Source organism: Carcharodon carcharias, chromosome 28 (assembly GCF_017639515.1).
Source record: "Carcharodon carcharias isolate sCarCar2 chromosome 28, sCarCar2.pri, whole genome shotgun sequence".
NCBI lineage: Eukaryota > Metazoa > Chordata > Chondrichthyes > Lamniformes > Lamnidae > Carcharodon > Carcharodon carcharias.
The window spans coordinates 35,951,511-35,971,813 of record NC_054494.1 but is presented as its reverse complement, the minus strand read 5'-3'; the positions used below and the strand labels follow the sequence as shown (position 1 = coordinate 35,971,813).

At 46.0% G+C, this 20,303-nt stretch overlaps 1 protein-coding gene across 3 annotated transcripts; it reads right to left on the bottom strand.

Annotated features, from left to right (window-relative positions):
* Positions 1-1,082: 1,082 nt before the first annotated feature.
* Positions 1,083-20,141, bottom strand: tysnd1 (trypsin like peroxisomal matrix peptidase 1). Of its 3 annotated transcripts, none has more exons than XM_041176131.1 (4): positions 18,766-20,140; positions 16,982-17,112; positions 3,956-4,141; positions 1,083-1,764 (listed from the first exon to the last, which is right to left on the bottom strand). In XM_041176131.1, exons 1-4 carry the CDS (start codon positions 20,100-20,102, stop codon positions 1,625-1,627), a joined length of 1,794 nt encoding a protein of 597 aa, XP_041032065.1. In that variant the 5' UTR covers positions 20,103-20,140; the 3' UTR covers positions 1,083-1,624. The 3 variants fall into 3 exon arrangements, with proteins under 3 accessions (XP_041032065.1, XP_041032064.1, XP_041032066.1); XM_041176130.1 differs by having other exon boundaries at positions 1,083-1,842; positions 18,766-20,136; XM_041176132.1 differs by lacking the exons at positions 1,083-1,764; positions 3,956-4,141 and adding an exon at positions 15,018-16,558 and having other exon boundaries at positions 18,766-20,141.
* Between the last annotated feature and the right edge of the window lie 162 nt (positions 20,142-20,303).

Below are 20,303 nucleotides of genomic sequence, written 5' to 3'. Positions count from 1 at the left end.
TCCTCACATCCTTCCTAAAGTGTGGTGACTGGAACTGGATACAATACTCTAGTTGTGGGCAAACCAGAGCTTTGTAAAATGCAGCATAACTCCCCTGTCTTTTTTTAATTCAATACTCCTACAGTGAAGTCCAACTCATGCTGGGTGGAGTATTTACCCATTGGAACCAATGACAGGGTTTTTGGGACACTGAATTGCTTTAAAATATTTCAGAAATAGTGTATATCAGATCTAATTTCTGGCTTGGATCCAAATTGGATGAATTACATATGTTGCTGATAATTTAAAGTTGTTTTCTTAATGCAAAACAAATGTAAGTTTCCAATAATTTGTCAGGAACAATGTAAAAAACACTGGGAATTTGGTGGTAGGGGGTTTTGTCTGAATTAAGAAACTTTGAACTGGGAGTAGATTATTTTCCTCCTATCTCTCAAAGTAAGAAAACGTGTACATTTACTTAGCACCCATGTCTCAGAACATCTCATTCAATACAATCATGGCTGATTTCCACCTCCACTTCACCTCCCCACACTATCCCTATATCCCTTAATTCCTCAAGTATCCAAAGATCTATCGATCTCTGACTTGATTGTACTCAACAACTGAGCATCCACAGCACTCTGGGTAGACGATTCCAAAGCTACACGAGCCACTGACTGAATATATTTCTTCTTAGTTCAATTCTGAGCCCTAATTCTGAGAGTGTGACCCCTAGTTCTGGATTCCCCAACCAGGGGAGACAGCCTGTCAGAACTACCCTGTCAAGTCCTTTTAAGAATTTTACATGTTTCAGCGAAATTACTTCTCATCCTTCTAAATTCCTGGTACGTAAAATACTCTTAGATCCCTTTTGCCCCACGTTGAGGAAGGAATAATATACCTGGGAGCTTGGACAATAATTAAAATGTGGTGGACTAACAACATTATACTGACGTTGTGTCCCCTGATGCTGTAGATCATTTTACTGTCAAGTACAACCTTATCAAAAGCTTTCTGAGACTCCTTGAGATCACACCTATTACATTTCCCCTATCAACCATATCTGTCACCTCCTCAAAAGAGCACCAGGACATGCAGGCACAAACCTTTGGTACGATTTATTCTGTTTAACTTTGTTTGAAAACACATTCTTCTGTACTCCCTGTTATGGTTTGAAACATGCTCATCAATTCCTTTTCTTTGGTCCTGTCATGTGATCAGAAGGAATACTTTATAATTTTACATCAGCAAACCACAGTTACAATGGAGTTAGCCCATGGAAAGACAGGGCGTCATATTGCTTAAGAGATTCATGACAGCATTTTATACAAAATAATCAGAACCCAAACAACAATCTTGTTGAAAGATTCAAGTCACATTGAAGACTAAGAAAGCAAAGTTCAAGTTTATAATCATCATCCAAGCATCAGAGATGGGATCACTGCCTTGCAATTATCTTCATGTTTCTTATATTTAAGACTTAATTTGCATCAGGTTATCTATAAACATTGGGTTCTAGTATAGTCCAGGTCATCTTGTGTGGAACCAGGGGAACCAAGCTCCTGTCTACTGGATTAATCTCCCAACAGTCTGGGACCTTTCACAATGAGGGGTCAAACCAATATCCTCGGTGACCTCCTCAGAATTACAGTTTGCTCTTCTGAGGAGCTGAGAAGCTGTCCTGGAGTTGCCAAACTGCACGCAGCCGATCACTCACTTTGTTCAGTCCCTCAAAGACTGTGGCATCCCTCGTTTGGTTGTAGACAGAAAGCAGAGGCCACAGGACTGTAATAGGAAGGCAGAAGTTAAGGTGGGGATAGGTGGCTCCTGCGCTGTTGTTTCGGGCATTGCTGGATACAATTCCTGGATGGAAAAATGACACAGGTTTGACACTGGAGGATACTAATACATTCAAATCAAGATGAAACTTTAAATGTGCCATCCATGCAAAAACTTACAACCTTGGGGGTGGGGATGGGTGGGTGGGTGAGTGGGAGGAGAAGGAAGGATGGTACAGCAAAATGAGGTGGCAACGTGGCATTTACCACTCAACAACAAAAATGACTTGCATTTGTACAGTGCCTTATCCAACCACAGGACGTTCCAAAGCACTTAACAGTCAAGGAAGAACTTCTGAACTGTAGATACTTTTGTAATGTAGGAAACGTGGCAGCCGAATACAGCAAGCCCCCATAAACAGCAATGAACAATGTTACCATCTCTGCAGAGACTGATAACTTATAAAAAGATATTTGAATTCAGTGACTGAAAAGATTGCACAAGATTTCAAGTTTCAAGTCTTTAACTGTAATAAGCCAACTAAAAGCAACATTGAGTAACACTAGCTTTGTTTTTTTTATTCACTCATGAGATATGGGCTTCGCTGGCTGGGCGAGCACTTATTGCCCATGCCTAGTTGCCCTTGAGATGGTGGTGGTGACCACTGCAGTCCATGAGGTTTGGGTACACCCACGGTGCTGTTTAGGAAGGAGTTCCAGGATTCTGACCCACTGACAGTGAAGGAACGGCGATATATTTCCAAGTCAGGATGGTGGGTGACTTGGAGGGGAACTTCCAGGTGGTGATGTTACATCTATCTGCTGCCCTTGTCCTTCTAGATGGCAGTAGTCGTGGGTTTGGAAGGTGCTGTTGAAGGAGCCTTGGTGAATTCCTGCAGTGCATCTTGTAGATGGGACACACTGCTGCTACTGTGTGCCGGTGGTGGAGGGAGTGAGCATTTGTAGATGTGGTGCCAATCAAGTGGGCTGCTTTGTCCTGGATGGTGTCAAGCTTCTTGAGTGTTGTGGGAGCTGCACTCATTCAGGCAAGTGGGGAGTATTCCTTCACACTTGTTTGTAGACAACTTATACTTTGAACTACAGAAAAGATCCTCCATATGACTTTTAATATGACCAACAATCCAACGTCACAACTGTACTTCACTCTGTTCCTTAAACGGTCACTTTGTTCTTTTGGAACCAGTCCAAAGCTATTCTCCACTCCTGATGGCCTGCTTCCTTTACCCTTTCCCAGTTAGGTAACTTCCAATCCCAGGACTGACTTTCACTATGAGGGTTGCACTGAAGATTCCTTCTCTCTAGCCCAGGCTAGATAAATCTACCTGTCTCCTTTAAATCCTCAAGAACTTGGTCTTTTCAATCTGCGTTCAGTGTGAGTCATCATTTTCTTGGTGAAGGACTGGCTGCCTCTATTTTTTTTTGCTCTCTCTCTCAGATTGACTTGGGTCTGTGAGATTCAGTGATAGCTTAGGGAACAAAACAAAAATAGCTGGAAAAACTCAGGTCTGACAGCATCTGTGGAGAGGAAGACAGAGTTAACGTTTCGAGTCTGTATGACTCTTCATCAGAACTGGCTTAAGGAACCCTGTAATCCGATACTACAATGACTTTCTATGGATTCTTCCCCTCCCAAAGCCTATCTCCATGACAATGTGAATCACATGGGCCTTATAACCATGTCGAAATGCTAAGTAGCTATCCTCTAAACCCTCAATTCTATTCTATCTTGGAATTAAACAGGCAGTTTAAAGTATAAAACCTGACATTCTTAACACCTTCCTGTGAGAAGTCTACCCACAGTCAGCACAGATGCTCTTGCCATTCATTGTCCACAGGCGTGAACATCAAGCATCTGCTCATCAATTCTCTTGACTTCGGCCTCTCTTGTCCCCATAGCAGCCAAGCCACTCAGGCTTGTTGTTGGTCAGAATTCAGAGCAGGTCACATGATCTCCTTCACTCCTCCATTTCACCTTAAATTAAAGATACAATCCCAAAACATAACAATCTTCTAAGCTTCATAATTAACAACAGATAATGTTTATTTTTTTAGTGACATTGACTGTGGGATAAATATTGGGCAGGAAACCAGGGATAACACCCCTACTCTGCTTCGAATAATTGACTAAAAGACGTCCTTCACAAACTCTAACCATTAAGCAATGAAAGCCAACCTACCCAGCAACTCTCCACTGCTCCTTCTGAAGACAGGCCCGCCACTGGCCCCAGCATGAACTGCACAGGTTGTCTGGAGCATCACAGGCTGGTTTTCCACAGTGATCACAGCAGACAGAACTCCAGCTGTCACCGAAGGTCCACAGCTTTGCCCAAACACCCCGTAGCCAATGACACAGACATCCTCTCCTGTTGGCAAAGAGACACAGCTTCACTGAAGGTATTACATAGAATGTACAGCACAGAAACAGGCCATTTGGCTCAACTGATGTTTATACTCCTCCAAACCTCCTTCCACCCCTACTTTAACCCAATCATCATATCCTATTCCCTATCACCTTATGAGTTTATCTAGTTTCCCCTTAAATGTATCTATGCTATTCACCTCAATCACTCCAGGTGGTAGCGAGTTCCACATTCTCACCACTTTCTGCACAAAGAAATTTCTCCTGATATCCTTGTTGAATTTATTAACCTCTACCTTGTATTTATCTTGTATTTGTCTTGTGTCTATCTTGTATTTGAAGAGGAGAGTGTTGAGAGGAGGACCCTGGGACAGGCAGTCAGCAGCATCTAGAGGAGAGCAGAGGAGCTATAAAAACAGTGTGCAAGAAATGGCGGGGAAGAGACCTTGATCACGGCTGCCTCTACATGTGAGTGTGTGTTGTTTTTGTTGGTATCATTTATTTGACTGGAGGTTTTCAGCAAAGGCTATGGCCCTTTTGCCCTTTGGTATTGGAAGCTCTTCTGTGGTTGTCTGTTCTCCTTTGAAGGGGATTCAGTGCCTAACATTGTGAACTTAAAGAGGGGATGGTTGCAACCAGTCGAACACCATACCAGGGGGTAGGTAACACTGTTAGAGTGGCTGTGAAAGATAGCGAAGGAGGTAACCCATTCTTCTTTAAGACAATCCTTTTGGAATCCTGTGGATTTGAAGCTGTGGAGAACTGCTGTCTGCACAACTTTCCCAGCGCTAAATATTTCTATATGGCCTTCAAGAATGTTGCTGCCTGCGTCAAGTTCCTGAAGGTGTTCAAGAAGAGAGACCAGCCACAGATGAAAATCCTCCCGGTGGAGCAACCCTTTCCTCTGCCGTTTGGTGACCGTGCACCTCTACAACCCCCATGTTCCTGTCTTTGATGTGCTCACCTTCCTCACCAGGTACGTCAACAAGGTTGGGAACTGCACCGAGGTCAAGGACACCTTCGGGATTTGGACCAGCAAACGCCAGGTCAAGGTCCCACTCAAGATGGACAGTGAGGGAGCAATCCTCCACCCTCCTTCCAGCTCCGCTATCGGGGGAAGCTGTGGCTACCTTGTCTACGTCGGGCAGCCCAAACTTTGTCGCTCGTGCGGCAAATCTGGTCATGTGGCGGCCAACTGCAGCGCCGCCCTCTGCAAGAACTGCGAACTGGAAGGGCACCAGACAAAGGACTGCAAACAGACTAAGTGCTGAAATCTGTGTGGCAAGGAGGGCCACCTCCACAGGACCTGCCCCAAACGCTGCCTCACTTACGCACAGGCGGCCAAAACCAACAAGGGGCAAGCAGACGAAACAGTAAGTGTCACCACCACCAAGGAGACTTGCAAACAACCACCCACCAAGGCCTCCAGCGAGCACAATGGGACAAAGGAGGACACAGAGAGAGAGACAGAGGAAGGAAAAGATTGAAGCAGCAGTCGGCCAAACAACTGCACCCTTTCCCGAAGAAGGGAACAAGCAATTCCTTAAACGGTTGGCAAGAGGTGACTCCCGTCCAACACGGATGACAGGGGCTGCTGCTCTTCGGACAAAGAAGGGCAAGGACCGCACCAACAGAAGCAGCAAAGCTCTAGGGAGCTGGGGGAGGAAACAGCCGAGCTCCAGAACATTGGAGACAATGAAGAGACCAGCACACCCCAACTTCAACCTCAACTGGAAAAGGCCATAGCACCCGAGCCCCAGGAAGATGGGAGCAGTGAAACGCTCAGCGCACCCCAGCCCCGGGAAGCAGGTTGCAGCAACCCCCCCCAGAAGGAGAATGGATTGGAGAGTCTTCTCCTGCAGAGAATAATTCAAACCTCGCTCCTTGCACGACCCAACCCACCTCCCCCACAACTCCCCCGATGTCACCTGAGCGGAACATCTCCAACGGAGCGGTTCAGGGCAGCTTCCTTATCCCATCCAAAGTGAGACAATTTGCGAACACTGGGTATGCAGGAGCAGACCAAAGGAGTGGAGCTATCAAAGACAACAGGTCTGGTAAGCAACAAAATGTTTTAAAAATGGGGATAAAGATTGGATCTATTAATGTGCGTAGTGGTAAAAGTACTACGCAATGTGTTGCGACCTTGGATTACCTTGCCAACGTCAAAGCTGACCTGCTGTCTCTGCAGGAATGTGTGATACTGCACCTCAGCTCCTACAGCCAATGGTCACAATGGTGGCCCCATGGGCCATCGATCTGGTCGGGAGGAAATGTATCACGTTCCTCTGGCCTGGGTATTCTGCTGCGGAGAGGCAACTGCATCATCTCCGAGGTTAAGGATGTAATGGGCGGGCGCCTCCTCGTATTGTACAAGAATGCTCCACTCCGGTTAATTAACATGTACGCTCTGGCTCAAAACAGCAAGTGACTGGCAGTCCTTCAGCAGCTCCCACTGCTGCTGGTGGCTTCCAGGCTGGTTATTTTGGGTGGTGACTTCAACTGACGGAAACAGTAAAGGATGCTAAGCTGCACGACGTCTTCAGCAACCCTGCAGATGGAGCGAAGCGGAGATACATCTGGTTGCAACCAGACTGGTCCATCCATTCCATGAGAGACTTCCTGTTTGCCTCCTGAGCATTCACAGTCAGATCCACTGATGTCAAGCCGGTGTTCTTCTCTGACCACTGCCTCCTACTGGCTGATAGTCACTTAAGGAAGACCAGTGGGTTGGCAGGGGGCATGAAAGCTGAACATACAACTGTTGATCCCAGAGCACATTGAGGAACTCAAGAGAGATTACAAAGATTGGAGAACCGTGAAGCCTCTCTTTGAGTCCCTGACACACGGTGGGAAGTGATTAAGAAGAACATCAAGAAGATTTTCATCCTCAAAGCTGTTCAGAAGGCTAGAAAGGAACAGAGGGAAATATCTCGACTCCAGAAAAACAGGCAGAACCTGCTGCAGCTGCAGTCAATGGGGGTCGATGTCAAGGAGGAACTCCAAGAGGTGAAGAGTCAGCAAGCCTCGCTCTTTGCCTCAGAGGCCTCCAAGATCACCTTCCAGTCCAGAGTCCGCTCTGTGGAGCAAGATGAGACATGTTCAGATTTCTTCTTCCAAAAGGTACACAGAGAGAGCTCTGTGATCAGCAGCCTGAAGGAAGAAGATGACTCAGTAAAGTCATCGCAGTCCGACATTTTGAGGATCAGCAAATTCCTTTGTGCCATATTGTATGACATGAAGCCCACAGAAAGCACAGCCTCCCAGTCCTTCCTGTCCTTTATCACGGAGGTCTTAGACGACAACACACGGGAGAGTCTGGACAAACTGCTAACTCCTGACGAACTGACTGAGGCCCTTGAGTCCTTCAAGAACAGTAAAACTCCCGGAAGTGATGGCTTACAGGCTGACTTGTATTCGGCTCTGTGGGACTGGATCGGCCCGGACCTGCTGGAAGTGTACGAGAGTATGCTCCTGGCCGGCAGCATGTCAGAATCCATGAGGAAAGGCATCATCACCCTCATCTACAAGCAGAAGGGGGAAAGGGAGGAAATTAGAAATTGGCAACCCGTCTCACTAATGCATGTGGACTATAAGATTCTGTCAAGGTCATCGTCAATCGGGTCAAATCTGCTCTGAAATTGGTGATCTATTCTGACCAGACCTGCGCTGTACACAGCAGGAAGATCTCTAACAGCCTTGCGCTACTCAGAGATGCGATTGTCTATGTACAGGACAGGGGTGTGGACACCTGCCTCATCAGCCTGGATCAGGAGAAGGCCCTTGACAGAGTATCGCACACCTACATGATGGATGTGCTCTCCAAAATGGGGTTTGGGGAGGGAATCCACAACTGGATCCAACTGCTCTACACTAACATCAGTAGTGCAGTTTCAATCAATGGGTGGGAATCAGAAAGCTTTCCTATTAAATCTGGAGTCAGGCAGGGCTGCCCTCTCTCCCGTCCTGTTCGTGTGTTGCATAGAACCCTTTGCTGAGTCCATCTGGAAGGATCGGGCATAGGAGGAGTGACAATACCAGGCAGTGGAGGCACTCAGGTCAAAGCGTCCCTGTACATGAACGATGTCACCGTCTTCTGCTCGGATCCCCTGTCGGTGCGCAGACTGAGCCCCATCAGCGACCAGTTCAAACTGGCCTCGAGAGCCAAGCTAAATCGTGGCAATAGTGAGGCCATATTCTTTGGGTGCTGGACTGACCGATCCTTTGTCCCTTTCACTGTCAGGGCTGACGGCCTGAAGGTGCTGGGGATATGGTTCAGAGGGACCAGGGCACGCGTTAGAAACTGGAAGGAGCGAGTGGCTTTGGTGAAAAGAAAACTGGGCATGTGGGAGCGACGCTCCCTCTCCATTGCGGGTAAGAACCTGGTCATCAGGTGTGAGGCACCCTCGGTGTTGCTGTACGTGGCGCAGGTCTGGCCCATTCCTCACTCCCGCGCTGTGGCGATCACCCGAGCCATCTTCCACATTGTCTGGAGGTTAAAAATGGATCATGTCCACAGGGACGCAACGTACAAGCCTCTAGATAAAGGGGGAAAAAATGTGCCCAACATCACCCTCACACTGATGGCCACCTTTGTGTGCGGCTGCATCAAGCTGTGCATAGACCCTCGGTACGCAAACACCAAGTGTCACTACGTGCTGAGGTTCTACCTGTCCCCGGTGTTGCGAAGGATGGGTCTGGCCATGCTGCTGCTGAACACTCCAAGTAGTTGGACCATCTATTCCCCCATGGAAAAGGTTTATATAGAAAAACACCTTTGACTACAAAGGTGGTCGGCACCTAATGTCTTAGAGGCCCTGCGGGAAAAGGAGAGGGTGGATCCTGTGGGATGGTTCCCCGAGCAGACAGACAAAGTCATTTGGCAGAATACCTCATCACCAGAACTTTCCAACAAGATGTAGCTTGGCTGGTGGTGAGAAAGGCCCTCCCCGTCAGATCCTTCCTACACGCCAGGAGTCTCACCCCCTCTGCACGTTGCCCTCGAGGTGGCTGTGGTGGGGAAGAGACCGTTGTTCACCTCCTTGTGGATTGTGCCTTTGCAACGAAGGTCTGGAGAGAGATGCAGTGGTTTCTGTCGAGGTTCATCCCGAGCAGTTCTGTGACACAGGACTCTGTGCTCTATGGACTGTTCCCAGGGACACACACCGAGACAAACATCAACTGCAGCTGGAGGATCATCAACTTGGTGAAAGACGCTCTTTGGTCTGCCCGAAACTTGTTGGTTTTCCAGTGCAAAGAGTTGTCCCCGACCGAGTGTTGCAGACTGGCACATTCCAAGGTCCAGGACTACGTGCTGAGGGACGCACTAAAGCTTGGGGCAGCCGCTGCAAAGGCCCAATGGGGAAGGGTCGCTGTCTAAGACCTTTCTGCCATAGTGCACCGAGGGGCTGGGAATTGTATAGACCCCCTTGGACTGTATGACTCCCATTGAATGTATGCAGTGAATATTACATGTATCACAACTGTATTGAAGCACGTCAGGGTGCAACATGATCGATGTAAACAACTTAAACACCATTGCACTGTCTGACTGACTGTTATGACCATTATCAAATGTCTATAATGTTCCTTGATTGTATTGAAGCACTTCAGGGTACGACATGATCTATGTGGAAAACCTGAATATGATTGCACTTTTTGTGATGTTCTTTCAGATATTTTATGAATAGAATATAGTTTTGCAAATAAAAAGAAGAAATGGCAAAGTTTGAGAGCGGAAGTGACTGAGGGAATTTGGGGTGGAGGGGGAAGGTGCTCCTTTCCTTTTCTACCTTTCCTCAGAAAGAAGAGCGGCAGCCTTGGTAAGTAGGACCTGGTGAGTAAATTAGAAAAGTGTAATATTTTTAAACAAGTGGCTATACCTGGTTTTAACTGAGAAGTGCCAGGAATAAGAGAAATTTAGGGCCAATATAATAAAGTAATATAAATAATCCAAAGTATAATAAAGTTAATGTAAGGGAAGTAGAGTTAAGACATGGCAGGGCAGCTCAGTTGAATGGAATGTGCGTCCTGTAATACGTGTGAAGTCATGGACACTACCGGTGACCTAGCCGATCATATGTGCAGGAAGTATCACCAGCTGCAGGAACTTGAGCTCCGGGTTTCAGAGCTCGAGCAGCGGCTGGGAGTCACTGTGGCGCTTCTCCGAGGCTGAGAGCTACGTGGATAGCACATTCAAAGAGGTGGTCACACCTCAGCTTAAGGGCTTGGAGACAGAGAGGGAATGGCTGACCACCAGGCAGTCCAAGAGAAGCAGACAGATTGTGCAGGAGTCCCCTGGGGTCCCGCTCACAAATCGGTTTTCCGTTTTGGAAGCTGGTGAGGGCACTGGTTCCTCAGAGGAGCGCAGTCAGAGCCAAGTTTGTGGCACCACGAGCGGCTCGGCTGTACAGGAGGGGAGGAAGAAGAAAGGAAGAGCTATAGCGATAGGGGATTCATTGGTTAGGGGAACAGACAGGCATTTCTGTGGCCATTGACGTGAATCCAGGATGGTACGTTGCCGCCCTGGTGCCAGGGTCAAGGATGTCACAGAGCGGCTGCAGGACATACTTCTGTGGGAGGGTGAACAGCCAGAGTTTGTGGTCTACATTGGTATGAATGACTTAGGTAGGAAGGGGAATGTGGTCCTGCAAACAGAGTTTGGGGAGCTAGGTAGAAGATAGCAAGCAGGACCTCAAATGTAGTGATCTCCGGATTGTTCCCAGTGCCACGTGCCAGGGAGTACAGAAAGAGGAGGATAAGGCGGATGAATGCGTGGCTGGAAAGATGGTGCAGAAGGAAGGGCTTTAGATTCCTGGGACACTGGGACTGGCTCTGGGGGAGATGGCACCTGTGCAAGCCAGACAGGTTGCACCTGAACAGAGAAGGGACTGAGTTCCTTGTGGGGTGTTCTGCCAATGCTGTTGGGAGGGCTTTAAACTAACTCACAGGGGTATGGGAACCAAGAGAAAACATTAGAGAGGAAAACCAGAGAGCACAAAATACTGGGAGGGACTGATAGCACAAGTATAGAGAATGGTAAGTTAATAGGTGAAGGCAGGCTGAGGGAGAAAGTAACAAAACCTAAATCAGGGTTACTATGCATGTATGTGAATGCATGGAGTATAGTAAATAAGACTGGGGAGTTACCATGTGGAAATGTAATGTTGTGGTGATAACAGAGACCGGGCTCAAGAAAGGGCAGAACTGGGTGTTAAATATTCCCAGGTACGAGGTGTTCAGAAGAGATAGGAAAGGAAGGAAAGGAAGTGGGATGGCGGTATTGGTTAAGGAGAGCATCACAGTGCCGGGGAAAGAGGACATCCCAGAGGGTTCAAGGGCAGAATCAATTTGGCTAGAGCTAAGGAACAAAAAGGATGCAATTACATTGCTCGATGTAGTTTATAGACTGCCAACTAGTGGGAAGGACGTAGAAGAAGAAATCTGCAGGGAAATTACAGAGAGATGCAAGCATTATAGAGTAGTTAAAACGGGGGACTTTAATTACCCAAATGTAGACTGGGACAGTGGTAGTGTAAAGGGCAGAGAGGAGCAAGAGTTCCTAGATTGTATGCGGGAAAACTTTCTACAGCAGTATGTGCCAATCCAACAAGAAAAGACGCACTGTTGACCTGGTTCTTGGAAATGAGGTGGGCTAAGCAGATCTAGTGTCAGTGGGGGAACATTTAGGTGACAGCGATCATTGTATTGTACATTTTAGGATGATAATAGAAAAGGACGATAGGCAATTCAGAGTAAGAATAATTAACTGGACGAGAGCCAACTTCAATGGGGCAAGTACAGAGCTGGGTCAGATGGACTGGAACGAAAGGTTGGCGGGAAACACTGTTGCTAAACAGTGGGCTACCTTCAAAAATGAACTGGTTCGGGCACAGTCAAAGGATATTCCATCAAAAGGGAAAGGTAAGGCAAACAAGTCCAGAGCTCCCTGGATGAAAAAGGAGATAGAAATTAAGTTAAAAAAGAAAAAGTGTGCTTAAGACAGGTGTCAAATAGAAAATACAATTGAGAACTAAGAGGAATACAGAAGGTTCAGAGGGGAGGTGAAAAAGCATATTAGAGAAGTGAAGAAGGATTATGAGAAAAGACTGGCAGTCAACATAAAGGGGAATCCCAAAGTCTTCTATAGGCATATAAATAGTAAAAGGGTGGGAAAAGGGGCAATAGGGCCGATTAGGGACCTAAAAGTGAATTTACACATGGACGAAGGGGGCATGGCTGAGGTAATAAATGAATACTTTACATCCGTCTTTACCAAGGAGGTAGATGATACCCAGGCCATGGTGACAGAAGAGGGAACTCTGTCACCAGAAGGGCTCAAAATTGATAAGGAGGAAGTGTTGAATAGACTGTGGGTATATAACTTTGACAAGGCACTGGGACCGGACGAGATGCATCCAAGGATATTGAAGGAAGTGGGAGTAGAAATTGCAGAGGCCCTGGCCATAACTTTTCAGTCTTCACTAGACTCAGGGGAGGTGCCAGAGGATTGGAGAACTGCAAACATTACACTCTTGTTCAAAAAAGATTGTAAGGATAAGCCCAGCAATTTCGGAGCAGTCAGTGGTGGGCAAGATTCTAGAAACAATTACTCGGGATAGAATTAGTAGTCACATGGAAAAATATGAGTTGATAAGGAAGATCCAGCATGGATTTCTAGAGGAGAAATCATGTTTAACTAACTTGCTGGAGTTTTTTGAAGAGATAACAGAAAAGGTCGATGAGGGTAATGTTGTTGACGTGGTGCACAAGGACTTTCAAAAAGCATTTGATACAGTGCCACACAACAGATTTGTGAGAAAAGTTATTGCTCATGGAATAAAAGGGACAGTGGCAACATGGATACAAAACTGGCTGAAAAACAGGAAGCAGGGAGTAATGGTCAATGGATATTTTTCGGGCTGCAGGAAGGTTTGTACTGGAGTTCCCCAGGGGCCGGTATTAGAACCCTTCCTTTTCCTGATATATATTAATGATCTAGATCTTGGTGTGCAGGGGACCATTTCAAAGTTTGTGGATGATAGGAAGCTTGGGAGTATTGTGAACGGTGAGGAGGACGGTGTGGAACTTCAAAAGGACATAGACAAATTGGTGGAGTGGGCAGATAGGTGGCAGATGAAGTTCAATGTGGAGAATTGTGAGGTGATGCATTTTGGCAGGAAGAACATGGACAGACAATATAAAATAAGGGGCAAAATTTTGAAGGGTGTGCAGGAGCAGAAAGACCTGGGGGTATATGTGCATTGATTATTGAAGGTGGCAGGACAGGTGGAGAGAGCAGTTAATAAAGCATATAGTATCCTGGGCTTTATTAATAGAGGCACAGAGCACAGGAGCAGGGAGGTTATGCTGAATTTATATAAGACACTGGTTAGACCTCAGCTGGAATATTGTGTATAGTTCTGGGTGGCACATTATAGGAAGGATGTGAACACACTAGAGAGAGTGCAGAAGAGGTTTACAAGAATAGTTCCTGGGATGAGAAACTTCAGTTATTAAGATAGATTGGAGAGGTTGAGACTGTTCTCCTTGGAGAGAAGAAAGCTAAGAAGAGATTTGATAGAGATGTTCAAAATCATGAGGCGGCTGGATAGAGTAGATAGGGAGAAACTGTTCCTGCTCATAAATGGATAAAGAATGAGAGGGCACAGATTTAAAGTGATTTGCAAAAGAAGCAAATGTGACATGAGAAAAAACTTTTTCACACAACGAATGGTTTGGGCCTGGAATGCACTGCCTGGTGTGGTGGAGGCAGGTTCAATCGACGCAATCAAAAGGGCATTAGACGATTATTTGAATGGAAACAATGTGCAAGGGAAAAGGCAGGGCAATGGCATTAGGTCATTCGGAGAGCTGGTGCTGACATGATGGGCTGAATGGCCTCCTTCTGTGCCATTAAAACTTTGTGATTCATGATGCCTAATTTTGGATTTTCCCCACAAGTGGAAACATCATCTCTACTTCTACACTATCAATCCCCTTACATAGTTTTAAAGACCTTTGTTAGGTCACCTCGCATCCTTTACCTTGCTAGAGAAAAGAGCCCCAAGGTTAGAAATTCATCTTGGGACGGCATTAGATTTGCCACAAGTTCAGTCAAAAGAATTAAATATCGGGCAATCAATTACACAGTCCAAGACAAATTTCTAGCCCCCTGTTGTTCAATCTTTCCTGATAGTTATAAGCTCTCTGTTCAGGAATCATCCTCGTAAATCTTTTCTGCACCTTCTCCAGTTCACCCACATTCTTTTTTGCCACATGGAAACCAGAAACGAGTGCTGTCTAACCCAGGTTCGATACAAGTTTAATATAATTTCTCTATTCTTCAATTATGTCCCTCCAAAAGGGAACCCCCAAGGTTGGCTTGCATTTTATGGCTGTGTTAACCTGCGTTGCTACAGATTGTTGAATCAGTACCCCCAGATCTCTTTGCTCCTCTGTCCCAAGGGGTATGTGCCCCCCATGTTCCTAACAAAATGCAGCACGTCACACTTAGCAAAATTGAAATAAATTTGCCATTTAGACATCCATCCTTCAAGTTTATTAACGACTTCCTATATCTTGTATTTTTAACTGTACCTCCCCCCCCAATTTGGTGTCATCTACAAAGTTTGAGATTGTATTTTAGATTCGCAAACCCTAATCGTTGAGGTAAATTGTGACCCCCAACATCAATACCCATGAAACACCAGTTCCCACTTTCTGTCAGTCTAACTGACTACCTTTAACCCATCTAAATGTGTCGTATTATTTCCCATTCATACAATAAACAGATTTTGTTTAGGGAGATAGTATCTAGAGAAATGAGAAGCGTGCATTTAAATAGTGCTTCAGCGTACAAAAAATAAAACCCTTCACGCGAAATGGAGTAGTTTGAATGTGTGCCAATATGAACACTGCAAGATCCCATACACACAAACCCAATAAACAAGCAGTTTATCTGTTTTTGTTGCTAATTGCTGAGGAATGTTGTTAGGAAACCTGACTTTGCGCCTTGTTCAAAAACCAGCACCTGCAACAGTGCAGCACTCCCTCAGCACTGCCCTGTAGTTAACCAACAATTTGTTCTCATGTCTTGACATGGGGTTTGAGCCCAGGAGCTTCTGATGGTGGTAGTGCTACCAGCTGAGAGAACAGGAGGAAAGTCTCCTTTCTACTAGCTGCAAGGGAACTGAAACAGCCTGATCTCAACTCGTTTATTTTTGAGCTGAGCAAGCTTCCAAGTCCCTGTTCCATAGCCAGCAAACTCAATGGCTGTGTTCCCATTCTTCACTGGGAGCTAGTCTCGGAGGACAGGCTGCTCTCCCCCTTTGTCACAAAGACTCTGGCAGCACTCAGCTGGGCTAGCCTTGCTTTGTTTCCTCTTTTCTGACAGTCAGCTTTAGTCCAGCGGTTAAACCTCACGTTCAGTGAGCTGTGGTGTAGCATTCTCATCTCCGAGTCAGGAAGCCGTGGGTGCAAGTCCCGATCCAGGACTTGAGCGCAAAAATGACACCCCCGTGCTGGAAGTGGCACCCTAAGCCGAGGCCTCTCCGATGGATATAAGAGACCCCGTGGCACTATTCGGTGAAGGACAGGGGAGGTCTTCCTGGTGCCCTGATCAATATTCTTCCCTCAACCAAATGATCTGGTCGTTATAAATTCAAGCCCGTCTTTCTTATATTCTTGTAAGTAGTTTACACCTCATAACACTGTTATCAGAGGGAGGCATACTCAGCTGTGAGGCTGGTTTTGGGGAATGCTAAGCAATGTAACACCGGTGTTGTTCTCAGCCTGGCATGATGTACATTGCTGGGCTGTATACTCAAGGCCATTTTACACAGCTATGTTTTAATTTGGATTCTGTTGTGTCTGTGACCTGGCTCCTGACATTTAAATCCAGCTCTCATCCTGGCAGATTATACAGAGACAAAGTTTTTCATGCTGAGTCTGCAGTTGGGATTTGTTACTCCAAATGGCATTTTTGAACTAAAACTGAACTGTCGCTCTGTACCTGGCACTGGGTGCAAAATATTCAAAGCATTTAATTCCTCAACACCAACTTTTCTCATCCTGAAAAAAATACACATTGTATGTAATTTTAGCGCAAATACTGCTTTAACCACATAGAACTTTTCTCTCAAATCGATCTCACACTTTTAAAAAAAAAATGCAATCTACCCTGTTAATAAATGTAAACTTTAACAGACAGCAAACAACCCCTTGTATAAATGGGTTCTCACACAGTGACAGGAAGATAAGGTTTTTTTTAAATCAAACTCTGCTAGATGCCTTTGTCCCTCATTAGTTACAATGCAATGTCATGCTTTATGATGCACGTTGTCTCTGTACCATCTGTGCATTCACTCGGGGAGCTCCCTCTTTCACAATCAGGAGGTGAGCATGTCGACAGTATAGACATCTGGGAGAAAGTTAAATGTACTTTAGTCAACATGTAGCAGTTTCCGTATCAGCACCATTGTTAACTGACCCTGTGAGTTAGCTCTTGAATTCTTATACTAAAACCCACTCCATTATCTCAACAGCAGACTCACAGGCCCATAAATACTCGATCTATAGACACAAATTCATTAAAAGAAAGACTGACTCCATAACTCAAAGTAAAAGGAAATAAATAATCAGCCCGATATGCAGCAATGTTAAAAAAAATTCAAATCCTCAATAAATTGAGTCTGTAGTACATTAATAAATGCATGCTGTTGTTGATTAAGCAGTGAATTTATAGAATAATGAATGTTTGGGCCAAATGTATATGTTTTAAAATTCTGGCTACTAAATTATTTTTCTTTAGTCAGCCTATTTGCCTTTCTTGTCTTCTCCTTACCTGTGCTAAATCCAGAAGCAATAGCAGGTGTTTTGACAGTCAAAAGGTCTTCTTCCAGTTCCACCACTGCCACATCGAAGGCTGAATTCTCCTTTGTAGCAAACAACACTGTTCCCTTTAATGCAATGTAGCTGTAGGTAAACATAGGGAAGAGTTAAACAAAACCTCATTTTCAACCTGTACCAACTTTACTGGTCTAATCAACAGTGAGACAAGTAAAAGGAGAGAAATCCAGGATCAGAAGGTCCTGGATGTGTAGCCTGATGTGAACGGATTTGTCTGACCTCAGTAAGGCAGCAGTGTCTATGGATTAAGGATGGGAAGAGTTGGTCAGGGTTTCAGTTCCTGATTCCCTCCGCACTCACTCAAGGCTCTAGGCAGCAACAGGACTGGGCTCACCAGTGAGTTCCTCATATGCAGTAGTGATACTTACTGTTGAAGCTCACGCATGAGCAATGGCCATTTGGACATGGTGTCATATGCCAAGAAGGAGCTAACACCTCAAGGGGGGGAAGAGGAGGAGAGGAAAACCTAATATCAACCTCAAAAATGTTAGAAACTTCTATTGAAACTTTATGAAGTTGTTTTATAACTTTTGGTATAAACATTTTGGACAAGTTACTGATGTGATTGAGTCATTTCCATACTAATTAGCTGTCTTACTCATAGACACTTAAGTAAGCTGCCAGAGAGAGCTGATTGCCTGTGAAACTTTACCCAAGCAAGGAGTCAACACTGTTGGCTTCATGGTATCTGTTTCTCTAACTCTGAAAGTTTTGTGTTTCAAAAAAGGCTAATCACAATACAAAAATGTGCAACATTAGCTGAGGCTATTTAAGAGATGGCCTCCTGGCTCCATTAACTTGAACTCACCCAAACTTTTGCTGCCTATATTCCCAGCTTGCACCAAGTCCCATTGACCCATCAACCTTGTGCTTGCTGACCTACTGGCTCCTGGTCTAGCACCATCTTGATTTTAAAATTCTCATCTTTGTATTCAAATCCCTCCAATGTCTCACCCTTTCCTACCTCTAAAACCACCTGCAGTCCTACAACTCTCCAAGATCTCTGCGCACCTCAAATTTTGGCCTCTTACACAAACTTAATTTTAACCACAGCATCATTGATGGTCGCAGCTTCAGCTGCCTGGGCTCTATGTTCTGGAACTCCTTCCCCAAACCTCGCTACTTCTCCCTCCTCCTTCAAGACACTCTTTAAAACCGATCTCTTTGACCAAGCTTTAGGTCACCTGTCTTACTATCTCACTATGTGACTTGGTGTCAAATTTTGTTTGCAACGCTTTACTACGTTAAAAGTCCTATATAAATGGAAGTAGTTACAGTAAGAAAGATCCAGATATAACAATTATCATGTATCACTGAACCCTACCAAAATGTATCATGTACAATGAATTATTTTGAAATGTGGTGATTGTAGAAAAACAGTCCATTATCAGAACTTCAGGCACGTACTGCCCTGGATTTTCTGATCGCTGTTTGGAATTTACGGACCACAAGCACCCAGGTTCTGATGTGTGCTCCTCACTGCTGTGAGCCTTTTCCAAAGGTGTGGACTCTAAAATGAACTCTTTTGCACACAAGAGCTGGGGAGAGGTTTGAACCCATAATCTCTGACTATGAAGGAGAATGCTATGTACTAGCTAAGATGAAGCACACATTGCTGGAACAAGAAAGGATTCAAGGCTGTTCCACATATCCAGGCTTAACACATTTTGCCAAGACCATAATTTTACACTACTGTCCAGCCATGCAGAGGACTCCTACCTGTTGGAGTCCGACTGTATTTTCACTTTGACAGCTGATGCTCGGCTTAGCACATGCCGACATGTAAGAATCAACCTGGGACTGACAATCACTCCTGATCCCCACACTCTATCACAGTCCAGAAGAGCTACTGCGCCAAGCAGACGAGATAAACCGTGCTGCCCTGGGTTAGCTGGGGGCAGGTGACCCGATACTGGGCAAAATGACATCTTCGTGCCGCTTTTGTCAAATCCATTCAAAATCCTTCTGACAGCCTGAAATATGCAGGTGACGGAACACACCAATGTCAGTCCAACCCACTCATTGGCTTTCCAGCAAAGCGGTGCCACGATTAAACCAGCTAAATAATAAAGGTCTTGAGATTTGACATAAATGCCACCTCCTTCAGTCCCGGGCAGACAGCGGGCATCGGTCAGGATCATTGCGTTCCTCTCTCCTGCCAGATTACTCACGATTCCTTTACTGAACGTGTTCATGAAGATCTCGGGGCAGAAGGAGGCAAAGGGTGAAGCACAACTGAACAGGGACTGACCTTTCCTCAAATACTCACTCCTCACGTACTGCAGAGTTCCTCCACCCAGGGCATCATTGGCCCACCCAGGGCATTGCAGCAAGCCGAACCAGACCAGGTCTAGGAGCTCAGACTGAAGCACCTGTTCCTTGTCTTCACTGTAGAAATACCATTTGTCTGACTTGCTGAATAAGGTTTGGAAGATGTCTTGAAATTCTGGGCAAGGGAAGACCATCAGCATCTCAGCTTGGCTGGAGCTCTGGAACTTACCCAGACCAGGAGTCACTACTGAAGGTAACACTGGGTTCAAGTCAGAACTGGGGGGTTCTGATACAGGCCCCAGTGCCGTTGCATAACTGGAAGCTAAAGGCAATTGAGGGTTGGATTTGCCTCTAGAGCTGATTCCGGGGAGTTGGACATGGATCTGCAGATCTTTGTGGAAAGCTTCAGGTCGCAGGAATGGCTTGTCACTCAGACCCTGCTGCCCTGGGCGTTGGACGAAAGGGAAGAAGATGTGGCCGTGGCAAAGGACGAGTCCCCGGGTGCGGTCGAGGAGCAGACCGCTGCAGCTCCACGCTCCGTCCCACTGGGCATCAGGAGCGAGGGGGTGTCCAGCCGACAGCGCTGGGACCCCGCTCGGAGTCTCCTCCCCTGCAGCCCGGCCACTCCAGCTCTGCAAAGAGGCAGAGACAATGCAGCTGCAGCTCTCCGGGGAAATCATAGGAAGCAGGGGTTGCTCCGCATCATAGACAAACTCGCTCCCCGATGAAGAGTGAGGAGCGTTGCAAAACTTAATGTCCAACCCGGAAGCTAATGCATTCAACATCCCATATTGGCAGCAACTGGGGTCAACAGCAGCATTGCTGATAATCGCCTTCCAGTCCTGCAAACCTCAGTTTCAGTTTCACACAGCATTACACCGAGTGTACCAGCAGCACAGGAAGAGCCCATTTAGCTGGAAAAGCCTCCAATGATCCTTCAATTCCCTTCTCCCTCCTGTGTTTCTCGTCTCTCCTTGAAGCCAGCC

Coding starts and splice junctions, on each gene's coding strand:
- tysnd1 (XM_041176130.1), bottom strand. CDS start 20,102: ATGTTGAATGCATTAGCTTCCGGGTTGGACATTAAGTTTTGCAACGCT. Junction 4,142..16,981: donor TGCTTCTGGATTTAGCACAG/GTAAGGAGAAGA, acceptor CTTTGCCAACAG/GAGAGGATGTCTGTGTCATT. Junction 1,843..3,955: donor GAGCAGTGGAGAGTTGCTGG/GTAGGTTGGCTT, acceptor TTTTCCATCCAG/GAATTGTATCCAGCAATGCC.